The sequence below is a fragment of the Micrasema longulum genome, unplaced genomic scaffold (assembly GCF_059751315.1).
Source record: "Micrasema longulum isolate JH-2025_06_02 unplaced genomic scaffold, ASM5975131v1 h1tg001290l, whole genome shotgun sequence".
NCBI classification, from domain to species: domain Eukaryota; kingdom Metazoa; phylum Arthropoda; class Insecta; order Trichoptera; family Brachycentridae; genus Micrasema; species Micrasema longulum.
Genome location: NW_028278477.1, coordinates 27321 through 48243, shown reverse-complemented (window position 1 = coordinate 48243; position 20923 = coordinate 27321). Strand labels below are relative to the sequence as shown.

At 31.7% G+C, this 20923-nt stretch overlaps 1 protein-coding gene across 3 annotated transcripts; it reads right to left on the bottom strand.

Moving 5' to 3' along the window:
• Positions 1-497: 497 nt before the first annotated feature.
• Ptp61F (Protein tyrosine phosphatase 61F) lies at positions 498-18422 on the bottom strand. 3 transcript variants are annotated; one of them, XM_088234793.1, is made up of 8 exons: positions 18204-18422; positions 17958-18119; positions 12863-13128; positions 11523-11748; positions 10806-10958; positions 7932-8269; positions 7540-7796; positions 498-637 (listed from the first exon to the last, which is right to left on the bottom strand). In XM_088234793.1, exons 1-7 carry the CDS (start codon positions 18270-18272, stop codon positions 7568-7570), a joined length of 1443 nt encoding a protein of 480 aa, XP_088090919.1. In that variant the 5' UTR covers positions 18273-18422; the 3' UTR covers positions 498-637; positions 7540-7567. The 3 variants fall into 3 exon arrangements, with proteins under 3 accessions (XP_088090919.1, XP_088090920.1, XP_088090918.1); XM_088234794.1 differs by having other exon boundaries at positions 7647-7796; XM_088234792.1 differs by lacking the exon at positions 498-637 and having other exon boundaries at positions 6953-7796.
• Between the last annotated feature and the right edge of the window lie 2501 nt (positions 18423-20923).

Genomic DNA, 20923 nt, shown 5'->3' with positions numbered 1-20923 from the left:
TAAGAGTTAAACCTGAGATAAAGAGATGCTACGCCAGAAAATAATTGTGCGCTAAGTATCGTAAAACGGGGAGAAAAAAATAGGCTGATGGGTAAAAATTATTCCATTCACTTTCTATTTAAAAACATAAACTAAACAGTGAAATTTTATTTCAGATTTGCTTAAAATTTTATGTGATCAATTGCTTTAATGATAAAAATCCTAATACTGAGAAGTTGGTTCTGGGAGTTCATCTTCTAAATTAAGTTTATTTAAATTAATAATTATTGAATGTGTTTTTTTTTTTTAACAAGTTTTAATAACATCAATATAATTTAAACAAGGCTAAAACGGATATAACTGCATCCATTTGAATTTAAAAAAAATAATATTATTATTGACGTGTCACAAGTAATTTTGAAATATTGTAAATGTATATAAACTAGAGTTCACTATACTACACACCCTGGATTAGGCAATATATATATATACATATATATATAAAAGGTACTTGCTTATTTCTTCTGCATTTATCACCGTAAGAGATCGATCATCACTATTTTCAACTGGGTTAAATGTTTTGCTAAATGTTTTACCAATCCACTCTGATATATCCGGCCATTAGGAGTGTTTTCTTGGCAAATTCTGAGTTTTCAGCCTGAAAAGACAGATTGTAAATGTATTAAATTTAAGGTAATTAATGTCTCATTCAAAATGGAATTACTACGAAAATACATATTTGTTTTCTGTGAATAATTTTTTGTCATAGTGGTGAAAAAATTGACAAATATCTTTTATACAAAAACTGTTCACCTGTTAGCAAATTTTACATTTTGAAGATCACCTACAATCATTGAATGACATATTTTTAAAACATAAACTTGAAATTTATATTCCAGTAGTTAATGGGCGTTTTATCGCTTATAAACAACTATTAACTACACATCTCATTTTGATGTATTATCAAGGGGTTCAATATATATAAAAATATTTTTATATATATGTACACACAGCGGCGTGCATTCTATAAAGGCAAATAAGCGGTGCCTACCCTACTTAAATACATAAAATAAATAACAATGTACAAATGATTGTAAAAATTAAAAAAATTGGCACAAAGTACGAATATTTGCTGTTGCTTCGCCACGCCTTCTTTTACGATGTGGCAAAAGCAAAATATTCAAATGTCTTGTGTGGGTTCACATATATTACTTTTAAAAGTGATTTTATATCTACCTAGGTACAAAATGTGTATTTTGTACGATAGTAGCTACTAGTATTAGGTAAAAAAGTAACTTTACAAATGCTACCGAAGACATGATAATGCATGTAAGAATGTCCTTCTGAAATTGAAATCAATACCCAGTAGGTACAGAGTTGTAATTCGCATAAATTGTAGCGATTACCTGTATTGATGTGGCTTGAGTAATAATATCTGCTACAGCCAGCTGCTTAGCGCATTTTAAATACTCGCAAGAAGAAAATTGTATTAAAAGTAAGTATTTTTATATCAAAAAGGTAATAGATCTTGTTTTTACTGTCTACCCTTAAGAGTAATAATTCTCTAGAGAAGCCCTTAAGCTCTATTGCATAGAACGAAAGCGTTCCAAATTTTTGGTTTTAGTTTGGTTTTTAGTTTAACAACAAACGTGTAATGGACAATTTCGGTTTGCGCGCGCAGTTCTCAATGCAAGTACCTACAACCCGGTATATTGCTGTAATCTGTAGCTAACTCCGTGGTCAATAATCATAGAATGGTTTTTCTCCGCATGGACGACTCTATTAGGTTATTCCTCTAAGGCAGTGGTGGCCAGCATTTTGTATACCATGCGCCAACTTTTTCACATACAAAGTCAGATGCGCCATACAACTCGAACTTTTTTAACCTTCTTACGTTCACGTTTGGGGTTGTACAATAGAGATAGGAATAGGAACTGCTTCGCTTATGAGAGGAAAATGAATACCTCAATCACGGAATTCAATTAATTAATATACGTCATGGCGCCTATTTTAAAATAATGGTCACAAGAATGCAATGCGCCACGGTTTGGCCACCACTGCTCTAAGGTCAACCCCGATTCAAAACTCCGTGCTCGTAGCTGCTTACAAGCATGTTACATACAATAAAAAAAATATTTAAAAATCGAAAAAGAGAGAAAATACGTAATACTTTGATGGGAATAGTAGATTTTTACTTATATATTTGTAAAATTGCTGAGATGGAGATAAATAAAAGAAAATAAAATCCCTATAACCTAATTTAACTATAATAATGAGATGAAGTGCTAAATAAATAACAGTGTTAGTAAAATAAATGTTGCATCACTAATTGAAATGAAAGAAGCAATATATTTATTTACATGTACAGTATGTCTAATTTTGCAATCATGCTTATTAAAGTAGGATGTTAGAACATTAACATACTAGGTCATATTTTTTCCTTAAGTATCAATAAAAGATAAATAAAAACGTTACTGTCAGAAAAAACCAGTAAAATTTTAGATACATTTAAAATGACAAACATACGAACTATGTTTGTATTGTTAGTTTTATATATGGAAATAAAGATATTATTACTTTTAAAAACAGACACATCAATCAATCAATAATATTGCAAATTGTCCGCTTCACTGATGTGGGGATAATGTATTATGAATACGGTTTGAAGAGTGTTCCAACCTGATAATTTACTAGTGTTGAGGTGTTTTATACCATAATTGTGTAGATGTACGCAAAAGATGATTGTTTTCAGAATGGACTTACAAATACCAAGATTATTCTGTGCTATAAATGTTTGAAATGTTACCAGTCTGTTGAAAGTCGGTTAAAAATTTAGATTTCAACACCGATGACCAAAGAAAATAAATATGTAATACAGATTTGAAATTACACTATTTTTCAGGAATGTTTGTGAATTAACGTCGCCACCTTCACCAAAGTTATGACAAATAGCAAAGAAATATAAATTAATACAATAACATTACGGACCGCTGTTAATTTTATGAACGCCAGAGTACAGTTTAAGGAGAAACAGTTAACACCTTGGCATTTATCAAAAATTTAAAGATTATTTGATGAATTCTTTTTCAAATACAATCAATAATAATTAACTTTAAAAATATATATATCTCGGTTATAAAATAATTATTAATGGAAAATCACAGTTTTGGTATTATAAAAAAAGTAAATAAATATAAAACAGATTAAGTGCTAATCTGAGTCCATCAATATAGCCAAGTACTATTAGAGGACAGCATTTAAAAAAATTAACGGTGTTTACCAATGTAACTGCCGTATGATGTAAGATGTATTTTTATAAATCCAAAGAGCTTACATATGCATACAATTTTAAAATTAGCACCTGACTTCATTAAGGTAAAAGTACTACAAAATGTTCAATTTACATAAACCCTGTGTGCTATTTTCGCATTTTAAAAGTGTAAATTTTTACTAGAGATCATAAAATCACCATTTTTACTTTAGAAAAGCCACCCTTGAAGTAGTAACGTTATAAACTACAAAGTTATTGATTAGCATTGACATTTCTACGGAAATTTATTCACGTGCAACTACGATCTATGATTATCATAATTGTTCTTGGTATATGGAAGGATAATATTATAAATGCAATAAGAGTATGTCTATTTATTAGTCTGACTTTAAATTGGATTAACTAGATCTCATAATACCAGGATATTAAAGGTTAAGGTAAAAATTGTGAGATAATTATTATTTTAGCTTTCTAATGAAGAGTGTCCCAAAAAGAATGCTAGTTTGAATTCAGTGACAGTTCGTTTTACTCAGGCACCTAGTCGGTATTCTTTTATATTTAAAATACTATATATTTCATATGAAATAATTTTACTACTGCACCAACACAACGAATTCGATGTGTTTGGAGGAGTCTCACGACCTTAACGACTATGCAAGACAGTCAATTTGTCAGGAGGCAATACGGCATCAGAAATGGTCATTTCAATCAGATATGTTTTATAGTCAATTTGAACACGCTAAAAGATAACAATTTTTAAAGAGTAGTATTTTAGGGACTATTTTATGAACTAATTAGAAATGATAATAATTTACTTAAATTTTTATAGTATAAAATAAATAACTTTCTACAAATCAGTCATTGCAACAATATTTCAATTTAAATGTTATTTTATTCTAGGAACCAATGATAATCAAAAACATCAAGTACAAAAACCAACTCAAAAAAGCATGCAACAAGTAATCATTTAAATGTTTCAACAAAAATGACTGATACTAAAATATTATGTCGATTCATTCCCATATTGTTATATAATATTGCAATAGTGAAGTTACTTCTTTAAATGCACCCATGAGTTGGATATAGATTATATTTGCTTTTGTAAATATATTCAAACTTAATTGTGTGCGTTTCATGCTTGGCTCTATTGTAAAATAAAAAAAAACTGTATGAGACACAATGTCTTATTATAATTAGATAATTACTCAACTATAACCCCGGGAAAAGCCACGTTGGGAGTACTTTCCCAAAACCATAGATGTGTTATGTTTTAATTAGAATGGTATATTGATGATAAGTTTTCATTTCACAATAAATAATCATTAAACAATGCAGATTTATTGAGTAAAACTACTTTTAATTACAGTAGAACCGCAATATAACGAAATCCAAGGGACCAAAAAAAAAAATTCGTAACAAAGTCCCATATAATGAAAAAAAAAAGCATACTAGGTATGTATATGCTGTGCGGCTTCAAAAAACAAAACAGACGGACTGACGTACTCGGCAGTATTCGGAGAGGTTCGGAGTTTTCCTTCACACACGCGTTTACATACATACACACGCACACACTGGAAAATGTTTGTGTATTGGTGGTGATTCTATTCCCGATTTTTCTACAAATTATTTATTTCCGTCACTGCAAATGAATAACTATATATTACATATAATACTTTTATGTAATACGTAATTATATTACGGAGGAATACAAACATTCCGAGCCCATTTTCTTTAATATCATTATTTTTTGAGTAATTTATTTAACATTACACACTTGAATTTTATTGAACACAAACAATATTTTACACTTCTGAAAAATCATTAAAATTAATTACCATTGCTTTCGAAATGTCTCATCAAACTCATCAAACGCATTTCCCAAAAAGCGCCTTCGAATCATTCTATGTCGAAATATTAACTTAGTCCGAGTAAACTTTTCATATTAATCTCTCGAGAAACCATTCCAAATGAATTCTCTCGAAATGTCAAGTCCGAATTCATATCTCGATTGTTTCGGAATCCATTCCGAATTCATGTTTCGATTGTCTCAAAAAACCTCTCGAAATGTCAAGTCCGAATTCATATATCGATTGTCTCGAAATTCATTCTGAATTAACGTTTCGATTGTCTCGAAATGTCAAGTCCGAATTCATATTTCGACTGTCTTGAAATGTCTAGTCCGAATTCATATCTCGATTGTCTCGGAAAACCGTTTCAAATGAATTCACTCGAGATATCTCGACTATTTTTTGTCAAGTCCGAGTAAACTCGATGAATTGTAAGCATTTCGAAATGCCTCGATCTTTTTAATAATCAAATATTTTAATTAGATTTTTCATTATAGAAGCTTTGACAGTTCTGGGTGCTGACAGACCGCTGCTCGGCGCCGAAAATTCCATAAAACCGTTCGCATACGGCAGATGCAGCGGCAGCGCGGCTTTGAAAGTGAGAAATAATATTTTATAATTTTTTTTATTTCGTTATAAATTTACGGAAATGTATTGGCATTTTTTCGTACGGGACAAAAATCATTATGTTAACGGGATTTCGTTATATAAATGCATTTTTGTATGAAAAATTGGTTTTAGGGAATAAATTTCAATTTTTATTTCGATATACGTCATTTTTCGCTATATCGCGTTTCATTATATCGCGGTTTTACTGTATTTAAATTTTGAGATTCTAAAATGTTTGACAAATTTGAAAACATTCACAGGATTTTAAGGCAATAATAAAAGTTAACAATAATCCCGTTAATTCAAGTGATGCGATAAAAAGCAGATGTAAAATTATCCACTATTTAAAATACTCAATTTAATAAAACATGCTTTTTTCAGAGACAAATTTTTAATATGGTTACTAATATAATTTATTTTTAAAAAGTAAAAACATTTTGTCTATAGGTTCAGGGTGTATGACAATATGGTTATATTGGATGTTGAATTGTAAATCAGAAAACAACCAATTTTTAATGAAATTAATGACAAACGAAATAAGAGTGACAAAAGTAAATCCTGGAGACTAATGAGAATAAATGATAGATATTAATAAACAATAAGGTAGCTTACATAAAAAATACATCCAATAATGCAGAAAACATCACAAGAACATGAACGTAAAAATGACCACTGATATTTTTGAGTATAAAAAATGAGGATTTCTCTAACATACACTACATACTCATGTTTTCAATAAATATTTTCTGTTATGTTATAGACCTGTCTTTTAATGTGAACAATCTCTGTGAAAAATTAAGGTTTAATTAATGAATAAATATTAATTCCAATTCTAACCATAACCTATTTTATACATTAAAATTATAATTTATTAATAATAAATATTTAGTTAACTAACTAAATTATTATGGTTTTCATATTTAAAAATTATGTAATCGAGTACAAAAAACCAATAATAATAATGAAATTACGAATACTCATTGTTATAGAATTAATAATAAATTTCAACTAAATAAATCTAAGTGAATTCTTAGTTAATAAGATGTGCAGCTATTCCATTAATTGTAACCATCTATACATAATATATGTATAAACACCCCCAAAACGTATATTATGTCGAGTATACTAAAGTAAATTTGTAGTCTTTTAGTTACTTTTACACAATTTCCAGTCTGATTGTGCAACACAAATCTTGTAAATCTAATTCCAATAAAATTCTAAAGGTAGATTCATATACACAAAGGAAGAACCTTCAAGTAGAATACATTTTCTGTTTTCGCTTTATAAAATTGTTTCTCCAAATACTTTGTCGACAAAACTTCAGTAACAAGTAGATGATCGGAAAACACATGTCTATTTGTATAAGTATACTTACTACAGGAATAGTTCCTTATGTCATACCTATATTATTAACAAAATGTGATGAAATTCAGCATTATTCTTATGTAATAATTTGAGATAACACATAAACTGATAATTTTATATCATTAAAAGAAAAAAAAAAGAATTTTGATATGGTGCAAGATTATTGTCATAGCCACATATGTATATACGAAAATTTAATTAGCAAAAAGTCGATTTTAAGTAAATTCATTAGGAATATTTTTCTGCCTTTACATTATGCAATAAGCGACCCAAAGAAATTTAATACCAACGCGCCTTTAAATACTACTACAAGAGAAAATTTAAAGTTTGAAATACTTTTGTAATGTCAATGTATGTCACGCTAACATGGAGTTTCCGACCTCTATTATTAAAAGTTGCACAAATGCATTTTTGAAACGTAAAAGAAACATTTGGAATATTTATTTGAAAAAAAAATTATCGACATACAAAAGAATCACTAAGTCTGGACGGCGTGTTAGTTTTTGATATATATGTAGGCAAGTGCACTACATATGATGATGCCAAAAGTGACCGCCACCGGCTTGTACAGAGACCTCTTGATGTTAGTCCAGCGTTCTGCTTCTCGCTGTTTTCGCTTGATTTGCTGGATCCGCTCACTCAGTGCAGCTTGGTTCGCCGCCCGCTTCCTGAGACCATCTGATGAAGCCACCTTCCCTTCAGAATGTTCTTCTGCATCAGAGCTCCTATTGTCACAAAACAAAAACCGTATGTATAACAATTAAATCTATAATCAATATTAAGCCAGTCTCAGATCAAACAGTATAAAGAAACTATACATTAATGGAATAAATTATAAATTATTGTAAAGTTTAGCTTACGATTCACTCTTCTCATCATCTGATTCCGAAGAAGGAGCTTCTGGTAATTCCTTGGTGGGAGGTGCAGGAGGAAGATTCTTCTCAGGGGAATTGATACATGGATCAGAGTTTGATTCAGCATGGTTCTTGAAACCATTAGTGACCAAATCTGGTTTGTTATTTGACACAGAAGACAGATTAAACTGGCCTGATTGGAAGTGATCTAGGGACTCGCTATTTGGAATTTTGGGTAGAGGTCGGGTTGGTGTCTTTCTTAGGCTTTCACCACGTTTTGGTGGGGGAGGTGGAAGGACATCATCTTCTGCTGGGATATCTTCTTGGAATTCCCAAGGGCAATTCTGAAAATAAAAACAACCATTGAGAAATATAAATCAAACAAAATTAAACAATATTTTATATAAAAGTGAAAATAAGAATGATAAGCAGCCAATTTTATAAAGAACTCAGTACAGTTCTTGAATTTTTTTTATTTATATTTTGTATAGTCTAATTACACAGTTTTATAAATATTTTGTTGATGATACAGCAATACAAGTTGAGTAAAAATAAAAATGTTTTTTCGCTCTGCCAAATACGTTTCATAATGTGATAAATCGATATACGATTATGTTCACATAATTACAACTTTCATATACTGAAGGTAGAGAGAGAGAGCAGTGTAAATTTCTAAGATTCATAAATTACAAACTTAGACCAATCCAAAATTCAAATGATGAATCAGTGGGAAAATTTTATTGTCAACTTGAAAGTACAGTACACCCGCACGAAAAATGCTAATATTATAGCAGAGTTCAATGCGAAAATTGGAAATACCATTTACGTGAGAGTGCAGAAAAAAATGTCTTGGGTTTGAAAAATGATAGGCGGAAACGTTTTATTGAATTCGCTGTTTCAAATTGTCTTACAATAATCAACTGCTTCTTTAACATCATCCAAGTACTCTATATCGAAACCAAATAAATCACATGTTCTAACTTAGTTGCAACAGAGATTACATTTACAGGGTTTACAACAAAGTTAGATCTAAATAATTCCCCGGGGAGGAAATCCAGCTAGTCTGCAAACATTTGGACATACTCAAAACATTGTTAAATCAACTAACTGGTAAAAGTAGAAGTATAAAATTGGAAAATAATTTTCAGGCGTTGCCTAGTAGGTGAATCGGTTCGGCCGGATGGATCTCACTTCCACTCTCTTCCAAAGTCAACAGATGGAAGAGTTGAGGAAATGTGGATGATTAAACATAGGCAGAATGGTGAATGTTACACAGTATGTAAAGTGGCCACTTAAACCAGTCAATGACAAATTATAAGCCCTGCAAATGCCTAGGCTTCCATATTCCCTTCTCAAAAATGTTTTCTATCTCTGTTGCAACCAAGTTAGATCTGAATAACTAAATAGGGAGGAAATCCAGCCAGTCTGCAAACATTTGGAAATGCTAAAAACATTGTTGAGATTATATGTTAATTAACAAATCTATACATATAAAAGGCAATGTTCGTATGTGTGTCCTCTATAGACTGGACTGATTTACCTACGAAATGTAGATCTTTCCCTGGGGTATATTAATTTATAACTCTTAAAATCTTTAATCTGTTCTGTAGAAAAAAGTTAGGAGCGTAAATGTTTTATTTATCATTCACCAGGGCTGCATTGAGGAGGAGAATGCATATACTAAAAAATTGAGTGGATGTAATTTAAAAAAAGTTTTTATTTAAATGTTTACAAACAACATTTGTTTTTTTATGGCTCCCAATCAGATGCTTTCCTTAAATTCCTTATGATTTCTACCCATTTGTTTCTTGTTACTGGATTTTCCATATTACTAAAATAACATTAAGTACATTTTTGAAAATCATATTTCTACTGGAATTTGTGCACCCCTGTTGGAAAGAAGAGCAGAGTTTGACATTTGCAAAAAGAATTCTTTATTTGAAAATGAATTATTTCAAGTTTTTAGAATTCAATCATAAACAAGTACCTAGGTACCTATTTACCAATGAAAAGTTACACCATTTTTTTATGTTTATCCGTTGATCATTATAAAGTAAAGTTTTGTTAGTATACTTAATAATGTTTTATCTTAAGAGGAAATGCGGTCTGACTTTTCTTCATACAGACGTATTCCCGTATTTTCTCCATGGATTATGGACTAAGCAGTGATTTTTTTAGACACTTAGGTATTGACTATGGCTTTGTTTTTTTTAAAAATATAAATTCTTTACTATGGCAACTAGAAGCGTCTAAAATCCCAAAAAATGCCCAGTTTTATCCGCTGTCTTCGGGCACACGGCATACAAATATGATAACTATTTTTGAAAAATGCAAGACGTACAAATACAGTCAATAATCTATTCATCAAAATTCCCTGTCACCGCATATCTTTACAATTTATGTAATCCGAAACACAGAAATCAAATTTTAGATTGTGTTAATTTAATCTATATACGACTATATACGCAAATCTAGCAATAGCAAAGCATTCCTGGGTTCAGCTCGTAATAAATAAAGAACACACTCCCACTCCCTTAAGCAAACTGTGGCACTGACCATCAGTTATTGTTATCTATTCTTTGTATCAAATAAAAACAAAAGAATGGAAATAATCAATGAAGAGAAATTTGAACAGAAACTCGAAAGTAAAAAAAAAAGGAAGCAGATCCTAAAGACGTGCTTCCCTTCTGCCAACGTGACTATGACTGCTCCGTCAAGAGCAAATGACTAAGAAGAAAGAACCTTATCCAAGCCATGCACATGCAACATGTGAGCCCTTACCAAGGCTCAGACTGCCATGCGCATGTAATGACTTTTTACTCTTAATTATATATGCAAAGCATAATTGATTTTAGGTCAAAAACTTATTAAATTACTTACCACATTGTCAGGGTGCAATCTCTTAATGCCTTCGACGATGGCTTGGTATGAAAATCTCAATTGATCCGGAGTTTGTATAAGTCCCATGCGATATTTCCTCATATTCAACAGAACTTCTTGAACTTTGACACTGTCAACTCCATTCTTCTCAATCTAAAAATATTAATACAAAGGATATTTAAATCAATGATGGGATTAATGATGCAGCTATGACAATGTTAGGTTTGCCATTGCCAATAAACCAGTCGATTCTATTCCAAGTTGAAGAAGTCCTATTCTTTATTAGTTAGTCTGAGTAGCCAGGGAGGATAGATTACCATATCACCATATCTTTAATCACAGACTTTTCTTCTTCTACATTCATGAACATCCCCAACATTTCCATATAGTAAAAAAATCGACGTAATCACACACAGCTCGGCCCACCTAGCCGCTATGGAAGGAAGATATAAAATAAAATATCAATAGACCGAAACGGAACACTCTGAACAAGTTATACATCTGTGTGAGCACTGTGTTCGTCTCAACTTAGGTGGTGTTAACTGTGCCAATAAATTTATTTTCTAAAAGAATGCAATATAATATGCACACTTTATTTTTAAATGACATATTTTTAATAAATAAATATTTACATTAAGTACTATTGCCCTCTAGACCTATTTATAATTTAACGCCTCAAGTATTCATTTAATGTAGATGATACTAATACACACTTACTAGAACCAGACAAGAGTCTACAAGGCAGAATGTTCCTGAACGGCCGATCCCGGCACTGCAGTGTACAACAGGGGGCCCTACGGAAGGGTCGAGGGTACCAGAGGCTCGCACTTTATACAGAAACTCGAGGAACGCATGCGGTGAACTGGGGACACCAAAGTCTGGCCATGTAGTGTAGTGAAATTGGATTATTTCTCTGGACTCGTTGGTTTCTAAATCTGTGAGCCTAGTGAAATCAAATACACAATTAAAATGAGATAAGAAAGCAGCTCTCAAATCAGCACTTATTATACAAAGATTATCAAGGTTCTATTACAAAAGCCCATCAAAACATCCAGAGAGAAGTTTTTGTAGGGTCTAATGTGTTCACCCTAGAAAAATGTTAACACGAAAGTCATCTTATTTGAGATATTATTTTTTTTAAAGTTAAATTATGTAGATACTAATACAAGGTTATTAAAAAAAGAACATCTAAGAACTATCAAATTCTTGACAGTTTATTGTGTCAATCTACCCAAGTGTTCATCGGACATAGTGTTCAATCATCAGCAAAACCTTGAGAAAAAAATCAAAAACTGGAATAAAGAAATAGATTGAGTGGAAATCTTCCAATCATAAAACAAACGCATCTGTAAGCTCATTTTCATAAAAAAAGTTTTACAATTTTATAATCTGTTTACTTACCACGTGTTTTGCCTCTTTTTAAAAGTCATCAAAGACAAATAAAAGTAACGAATTTGAAAACAATATTTGTGTAAATGATTATTATTGTCCTGGAACGAGTTTATGTAACACATTAGAATGCATATGAATATATATGTATTTATTTACTTAGTACTTCATGTAAGAACAATAAAATAAGGGTGTAATTTTGATACTGATAAATTAGCTAATTAGCTAGAAGTATACAACAGTTGACGTTTGTTCCCTTTAGTTCTGAAACTTAGTCGGTTTATTTTCAATTGAAAATAAACCGACTAAGTTTCAGAACTAAAGGGAACAAACGTCAACTGTTGTATACTTCGCTAATCAGAAACATCGTTCCATTGGACATGTGATAATTTGATTTCATTGATATACTTTATTAATTTAAAATGTTAATTAATAATGTAGCATACAAGCTATAATGAACGCTAACTAATTAGTGGGAAATGAGAAATGCTGCAGTCTTTTAAAAATGTGTAAAAATTTAAACAATGTTTATAATTTTTTCATCAGTTTTACTATATTACGAAATATTTGTGTACTTATTACACCGAAGAAGTTATTTAAAAAATCCTATTTCAAGTAACACTTAACATCATAACTAGTAAACGATATTGTAATATAATATGACATACCTGAAAACTCTGGTAGAATAATAAGAATGAGCCTCATCAGAACTCAACTGTTCAATGTGCAAATTAACATCTGCAAGGTTCATTGAGTATTGGCTGCCAATTGCAGCTGGCCAGTACCAGTGGCACTTAATTTGATCCTTCTCTACAACTTTGTTCAACATCAATATGGCTCTACAGTTCTGTTCCCAGACCATCAGCCAAAAGTGGCCAGCGGTGGAAGGGAGTGGGCCTTGAGTCAGAATATATTTTCTGTTAGCTGGTTCCATCTGCATAGCAGAAAATAAATATTACATAGAAACAATGTTTTAAATGAAGCATTCAACGCTTTTACAAACATTAAAATGTACAACATACATATTTATAATCAATATTTTTTTCATTGCATATTTTTAATACTCGTAGTAACGAAAACCCACTAGGACGAATAATTTCTTCATTTATTTAACTTTTCATTCAAATATTAAAATTTTGGGGGTCATTCTTAACGAGTTATAAATAAGTCACTATTAGAAAATAGGAATCAAGTTAGTGTAGATTGAGGTTTGAACCTCGGACTGCGACATTAGCCACGGGACCACAACCCGATACCCGATTATTATTTTGATTATGAAAGACTCTAGGCAAGTAATAATAAACCGCTAGCAAAAAAAATGCGGAGAATAAAAGAAAATTGATAATTCAAATATTAAGAAATCAATTAATTTTTCTGGGTAGATTTTCAGATACTAGTGTTTTTCTGGGTTGTTATGCTGTTTGTTAAAAGTATTTATTACAAAAGTTTCAGACAGCATTAATCGTATGGAAATGTCGCTAAAATCGGTATAACCCAAAAAGAACTCGGGTCTTACTTATAAACATGGTATAAAGATATGCCAAGGCATAGTGGGAAAATAAAGATGGGAATACCATCCTTATTACCACTATGCCTAGTCGAAACTTTATACCAGGGCCTTGATTATGATGGAAAGATAGACGTCATACCTTCACCTTGACGGTAAGTTGAATAAATTATCTTTAGTGATTATGAAGATACACTACGGACCCAAATTTTAGGTAGGTATATCGATTTGAAACAATGGGAAGCGTACGTCACGGTACACATATTTACACACTAAAATGACAAAGCTTCAGTATGATGTCATAGTTGGAAGACAAAATTCTCCCGACCGATTACGAAGATACACTACCGATCCCCCCACCATCAAGTTTTGATGTAAGTACATCGGTTTGTACTGATGGATCTAGGACCCCTCGATATGTTTATCTACGCATTAAAAGTGACAAATGTTGTTCCACCGTGCCATTTTTCCTTTAATTATGATTTATTTAAATTTTTTATTGTTCTGAGGTTGGCACTTTTTTTCTTAAAAGCCCACTAAAAATATGAGAGAGAAATAAGTAAATTTTGAAGTCAAATTAAATTCTGATATAACTGTCAGTTTTGAAAACAAGCGGCTAGATGAAAAAAATTATGTTGCTAGATTCTGCCCTATTAACATACAAGAGTATCTAGGCGTGAGAAAGTTGCCACTATAAAAAAATTATTAGTTATTATATTTTTTCCATCTGTTTTACTATCTTTCTGAGTGTGCGTATCGAGAGTCAGCCTTGTAATTGCTCAATAGATAAATACAGACAATTGTTAAGTATACCATCTTGATAATTCTCAAAAGTCATATAAAAATTATGTTCAAGCAAGCATTTTTTGTTTGAATTGGAATTTATTGGAGTTTATAATCGTTTTGAAGTAGGCACTTTTTATCACAGAAGCCTATTTAAAATATAAATGAGAACTATTTTAAATGTTAATTAAGTTATGTAAGGAAAGCGGACTAAAATTTTGGGGTTATTCATTGGTTCTATTTGATATGATGTCAAGATGACGAGTAGGTAGAACAAACGGAGATAGATACAGATAGTACAGAAGTTTAGTATACTGTCTCGATCAGTTCAGATGAAGATAGCGTTCATAATTAAGACCCTGGTTTATAATAAGGCCCCTTAAGTAATCAGTATATTTCTTGTCTAATATTGTTATTATAAAATGTAACTTATAGAGTGCTATTTTAATGGTAACTTAAAAGTGAATCTGTATGATATAACATACATTTAATTATTATGAATTCATTTACTGCTCATAGGTATCTTTTCTCTTATGGAGCTTTCAAAACAACTCTTTATAAATTAGAAAAAAAGACAGTATCGCATAAATAAGGAAGCATGTCGCAAAGAAGATATTTATACAACTTTAATAGATTTTGTTTTGCGAAATATTACAAGGTTATATAATATGTAGAATTTTAATTGTATTTTTAGATTCTGGATACTGGTTAAAATATTACTTCATTAAATGTAAATTATTTTTCAAATCAAAACACTTAGTAGACAAAAACTGATATTGGTCTTGAAAATAATAATATATTTGTACTTTATTGTGTACAGTCGCACATATAGTTGGCGGTGGCATCAATATGAACTAAATGTCTAATCTATGAACTTTTTTAGTGTCACCGTTGGTGTTATCTATTTTTCCCAAATGATTTGAGACTAACAATGCCCAAAATAAAAAAATGTATACAAGAGAAACTATTCTCAAAGTGAAAGCATTTTGTGAAGAGGAACAGACAATAAAGGTGACACTATATTCGTTTGTAAAAGTTGATGCAAGCTTTGCTGCTATGACAGATAAGTGTTGTTTGTAGCAATATGCAGAAAACTTATTACCAATTTCGTCATCATCATTCCCTTTCTTCACCTAATGGTGCACCAATCGCAGTTAGTCTTGATATATATTGTTTTGATTACATGAAGGTAAGATGATCAGTCTTATACTTTACGTGCCAGTCCAGGGACTATGAAATATTCTAGTGTAAAAATACCTTATAAGAAAAATATTTCATTTCAACCATGCCGGGAACCAAAGTCAGGCGCTGACCATTACTGCACGAGGCGGACAAACTACCAATTAACGATCAGTGTAACTATTTAAAAAAAATATATATACAAATAATGTTTATTTTTTATTGATTCTACAGGTATACATATATCTGAACATTAGTCAAGAGATTTTTTTTATATTCACAGGATTAATATTACAACAGGGATGAAGAAAATTTCAGAGGGAATATGGAACTCTAGGCATTTACAAGTTGTCATTGGCATTCCTTGTCTACAGAAATTTGGACAAACTCAAAATATGGTAAATATCCATAGGAATTAACTCGGGTCTGAAATGGTTAAATAGCATTTATGTTGCGAAACTAAGAATGTTCATGATTCTTGAAGACTGAAATTTGTTAGTTATTTACCCTACATGGAATTGTTAATGATATACCAGGGCTGCTATTTTGAACGCTTTTACAGCGCGTATTTAAAATGTAAAAGCGTCAAGAATAGCTAAGTCCAACCCAGTTATGTCAACATGATTTAGACTCATATTAATGACCAGCAGTGTGCTATTGTCGACTGATGTAATATCATTAGCCGTACCAATTATGTGTGTGAAATAGAACCAGAACCCTGGACAGGTGTTTTCCACTCAGTGGCTACTTTAAGGTAAAGATTAATTTATTATGAAAATCAAACAGAGATTAGTCCGCCTCGTGGTGTAAGGTTTAGTGTGTGCCTATCATGTCACGCTGTCTGTCGAAAAGGAAATTTGACAAAATCACTGAGCAACGACTCAATATCAAGTTTTTGGTAGAGTTTGGGAAAAGTTCGCAAGAAATTACAGATATATTAAGGGCTGTTTATAGTGATAGTACTCTGAAGAAAACGTAATTTTCTAAGTGGGTAAAGCGTTTTAAAGATGTCCGAGAAAACGCCAAGGATGATGCGAAATCTAAACGACCTTCAACCTCTAGTTTTGATAAAAACATTGATCGTGATCGTCGAAAAACTGTGCGGATGATCGCTGATGAACTAAACTTAGGTAAATCAACAGTGCACACAATTCTAATCGAACATTTTGGTTTAAAAAGACTCTGTGCCGAAATCATGCCCAAGTTACAGGTGCCGGATCAAAAGTTGAAAAGGGTTGAGTGTGTTACTGACTGGAAGAATGCTGATGAAAACGACAATGGATTCTTAAGAAGGCTGATAACTGGTGAGGAATCATGGTTTTATGAGTATTATCTTGAATTTAAATCGCAAAGGAAAGAATGGAAAGAAAAAAATGAGCCCTGGTTGGCGTATTTATTGGACGCATCTCATATTTAACTAAGTTTATGATACTTTGCTGAAAGCAGTAGAAAACTTAATTTATGGCCTATCAGTGCCTAGTATGATGTATGGATAGGCAGCGTGGATTATTCCTCTGGTATTTTCACAAACAAGTTTAAATGAATAACATTTAAAAATGACAACATATTTTTGCACAGGTTCAGTTCAATACAAAATATTAAAACAACAAAATAATAATATATTTGACATAATTATACAGTAATTCCTAGTACCTAATAAAATAGCACAATTTACGCTTTTCTATAATGAACCTTTGTAAAGGTTAATAAGGTTATGTTAGTTGAATGTCGGGTACTCCGTGGAACTATCTTATCTTGCATATGAGTCAGTAGTCAGTAGATTAGAGAAAGGTAAACTGGGAGATTCAATCAACCACTAGACGCCATGTTCATTTCAATAAAACAATTCATTCATTTATTGAAGTACAAATGAAAACAAACAAGATGTAAAGCGAAAATCGATAAATAAAAACAGCAAGAATTACATTACAATAAGGTTTATACAACGCTTAAAATCATTTTCCGTGTTCGAAAACATCAAATGTAAACGCAATTCGGTATGCCGCAAGATGGCGTCAGTTCTCTGCTACGCGATGAATTGCGTCGATCTAAACGCAAATACTAAATTATGCCACTTGATGAACATTACATAGGGTAGAATTGTGCATAAGAATTCAAAACATGGGACAGGATACATAGGTTTCTAATAAGTTTTCATACACGCATGAAAATAAATCACCAAAATACAAAAACTTATCAAAACATACAACAACAATAAAGTTTCTATCCTCTCTCGCTGTACTGTTCTAAAATTTTACTCGCTATACATGATTAAAATGCACAAATGTACAAACCTCGACGATGTTGGCATTAATGTAATCTACAGAACCTCTTTTTAAAACGACCCTGCTGTGATCAAAAGGCTGGACATCCATGTACCGATTTAAAGTTGCGTTTTGCGGTTTTTTTGCTTCACTGGAGGTGCAATCATATTTTTCGCACGTCTCTCGAATTTTCTAAAAATGAATTATTTAGAGTCTAAATTAAATGAAAAGTTAAAACGCATACAAACACTCGGTAAAATATAAAATTTATAATACCTGAAACGCTAAAAGCCAACTATTCGCCTCACTTATGCTCGCAAGCTCACATTCTATAGTGTTAGCCATGTTTACGAACGTTTGAAATCAACTAACACTAAATACAAACAGGTTAATTGAATGATTCCAGAAATACAACGATGTAAATATGTAAAAAAGGGGCACACGAGTACATGAATTGAACAGCTCAACCTACAACGAAAAAGAAACAAACCACAATACATAATACATAAATGGATCAAAGACAAAAGGAAAGCCACGAAGAAAAAAAAATAAAGATTTTATTTCTATTTTTACGGGGTAGGTTGTTATTTTAGATAAATAGGTTGGTACCGATTATGAATTATTGGTTATAAATCCGTCATTAAAATTGGGAAATCCAAATTAAACTGCGAAACTGTCAAACTGTAGACAAATCGGGTTTAGTTTGACTGATTTTGGAAAGCTGAAACACGTTTTCGGAAATAAGGAAGTCAAAAACAACCTGAAGGTTAAAGTCGACAACTTTTGTGTTTTGTCGGTGACAACGTAGGGTCTTGAAACCACGCCAGTCACTGCCAGAAGTATCCACAAAATTAAGCGTATTCAGCGGTTTATCGAAAAAAAGGTCGGGAGTCTTCTTAAGAGACCAAATAAGGAATGTAGAAATAAGACGCCGCACAAAAGTAACCGATATAGAAGATAAAAATAATAGTGGGCGGGTCATGTGGCGAGACAAGAAGTTGATAGGTGGACCCCTCAGAATATTAAATTGGAGACCTTAAGAAAATAAACGGAAAGCGGGGAGCCTATAGAGGAGATGGACTGATGACATCGTTGATCAAGCGGGACATAGGTGGAAACAGAATGCTTAAGACAGAGAAGCATAGAAAAAAATGGAAGAGGCCTAGTATATTTATCCAGCAGTAGAGAGAAACTGGCTAGTAATAAGAAGAAGAAAGATTTTTAAATTCATTAGTACAAACTTACCCATGATAAGTATATTTTTAATTCCCCATGTTTGCGAAATATTTCCAATTTGTTTTTTATATGGCGTAGGTGGCGTAAATTGCACTCAACCAGCAAATGTTTTTTTATTGCTCTAAAATTCTAATATTTTTGTCGATGGATAATGTATTTTATGTATTTTTAAAATGTATTTCAATGACTCCCGATGGGGTAGAATCCAATATTTTGTCCATAAAAATTTGAACAAACTCAAATATTGTAATAAAACCAACCAAGTTAAACAAATGAAAAATTGTTTTCTGGCGTTGGCGTTGCCTAGTATGTGAAATAATTCAGTCAGATGAATCTCTTCACAACAATAAAGGTTTTAGCTCTTTACCTTTACTAAAATCAACAAATGGAAGAATTTAAGAAATATGTATGTTCAAACATAGGCAAAATGGTGAATGTTACACAGTGTGTAAAGTAGCCACTTGAACCAGCCAATGACAAGTCATAAGCCCTGTAAATGCCTAGACTTCCATATTCCCTTCTTTAAGGAATTCTCCATCCCTGTTGTAATTTGTTAGTATTTAGATCAGTTTGTTTAGATAATTAAATGTGTTTCTAATGAAAAGTGTCCGTGTTTACTTACCAACCTTAAAAATTCAGGCAACAGTACATAAGCAATTATGGTACCTACGTTATGCATAATTATGCAGTCGACCGCAGTGATACCTACTAGCATGTAAATATGAGCCAAATATACATTGCACATCCGATAAAATAGAGTCATATCTAAAAAAACAGAATTTCCAAGAGAGCCAAAAAACTGAATTAACTAGTCTAAAAACCGTTTATTTTTAATCAAGTTTTTTGGTTTCTTTTGACCTTTTAAAGCAATGCTAATGTGTGCAACATAGTGTATATTCGGATTTGTAATAAAAAATGTTACAGCATTTTTAAAGTAAAATCTCCATAAAGAAATAAGTTCAAATATGACACTGATTGAGAACGATGGCGTTCAAATAAGTGTAAGTGTACGTGTACAGCCATCAAGCGGTAAATCGTAAATCTAGAATTTTGTTATTTTTTTAGAGAAAGCATTTTTTATAGTTTTTTCTGTATACGTAAAAATACCTATAAATAAATAATTATTATTTCGAGTGCTCCTACCTAGCCGTGTAGTGTTATAACGTGATATCAATAATAAGAAATTCTTATGTAGAGGTTGAAAACTCACAAGAACTAAGAAATTGTTTTCTAATAAAACGACGGATTAAGGGTATGTACCTTGTAAACATGTTATAATTTAAAAAAAGTAAAAATAAATAAATAAATTGAACATAAGTTTTTGTTATTGCAGTTTATCAATTTATTCTTACCATGCATCTGCGACATCGCGTTGATTGAAAATAAAATAAAGAAAAATGGATATTAAAAATCCATATAGTGAAATTGAATTTTTAAATGCAATACAAAGCCGGTTTATAGGTATTAGTTACTGGTTGTGGTTTGAAAAACCATATGAAACGTGTTTTTGAGAATCAGTCGACAAACAGGATTTAAATTGAATGTCAAATCCAGACTTCAGACTGACCAACAGGGTAGGACCAGCACCCCTTAGCAAATGCCCCCTTCATCCCTTTCAGAGGTCACCTTGTACAAACACAACGTAGGTCCTATACTGTTCACCCCACGGTACAGTAGATTCACCATGCTTTGTTTGAGATTTGTAATAATCCACCTTGTTATACCAAATGCACGTTCGTACTCAAATAACGAGGTTCTAC

What these genes read in the sequence shown, in the direction of transcription:
- Ptp61F (XM_088234793.1), bottom strand. Translation starts at nt 18,272, where the DNA reads ATGGCTAACACTATAGAATGTGAGCTTGCGAGCATAAGTGAGGCGAAT. An exon ending in TAGACTCTTGTCTGGTTCTA is followed by an intron (nt 10,959 to 11,522) that starts GTAAGTGTGTAT and finishes TAATATTTTTAG; the next exon opens with ATTGAGAAGAATGGAGTTGA. An exon ending in GATTGCACCCTGACAATGTG is followed by an intron (nt 8,270 to 10,805) that starts GTAAGTAATTTA and finishes TTTTATTTTCAG; the next exon opens with AATTGCCCTTGGGAATTCCA.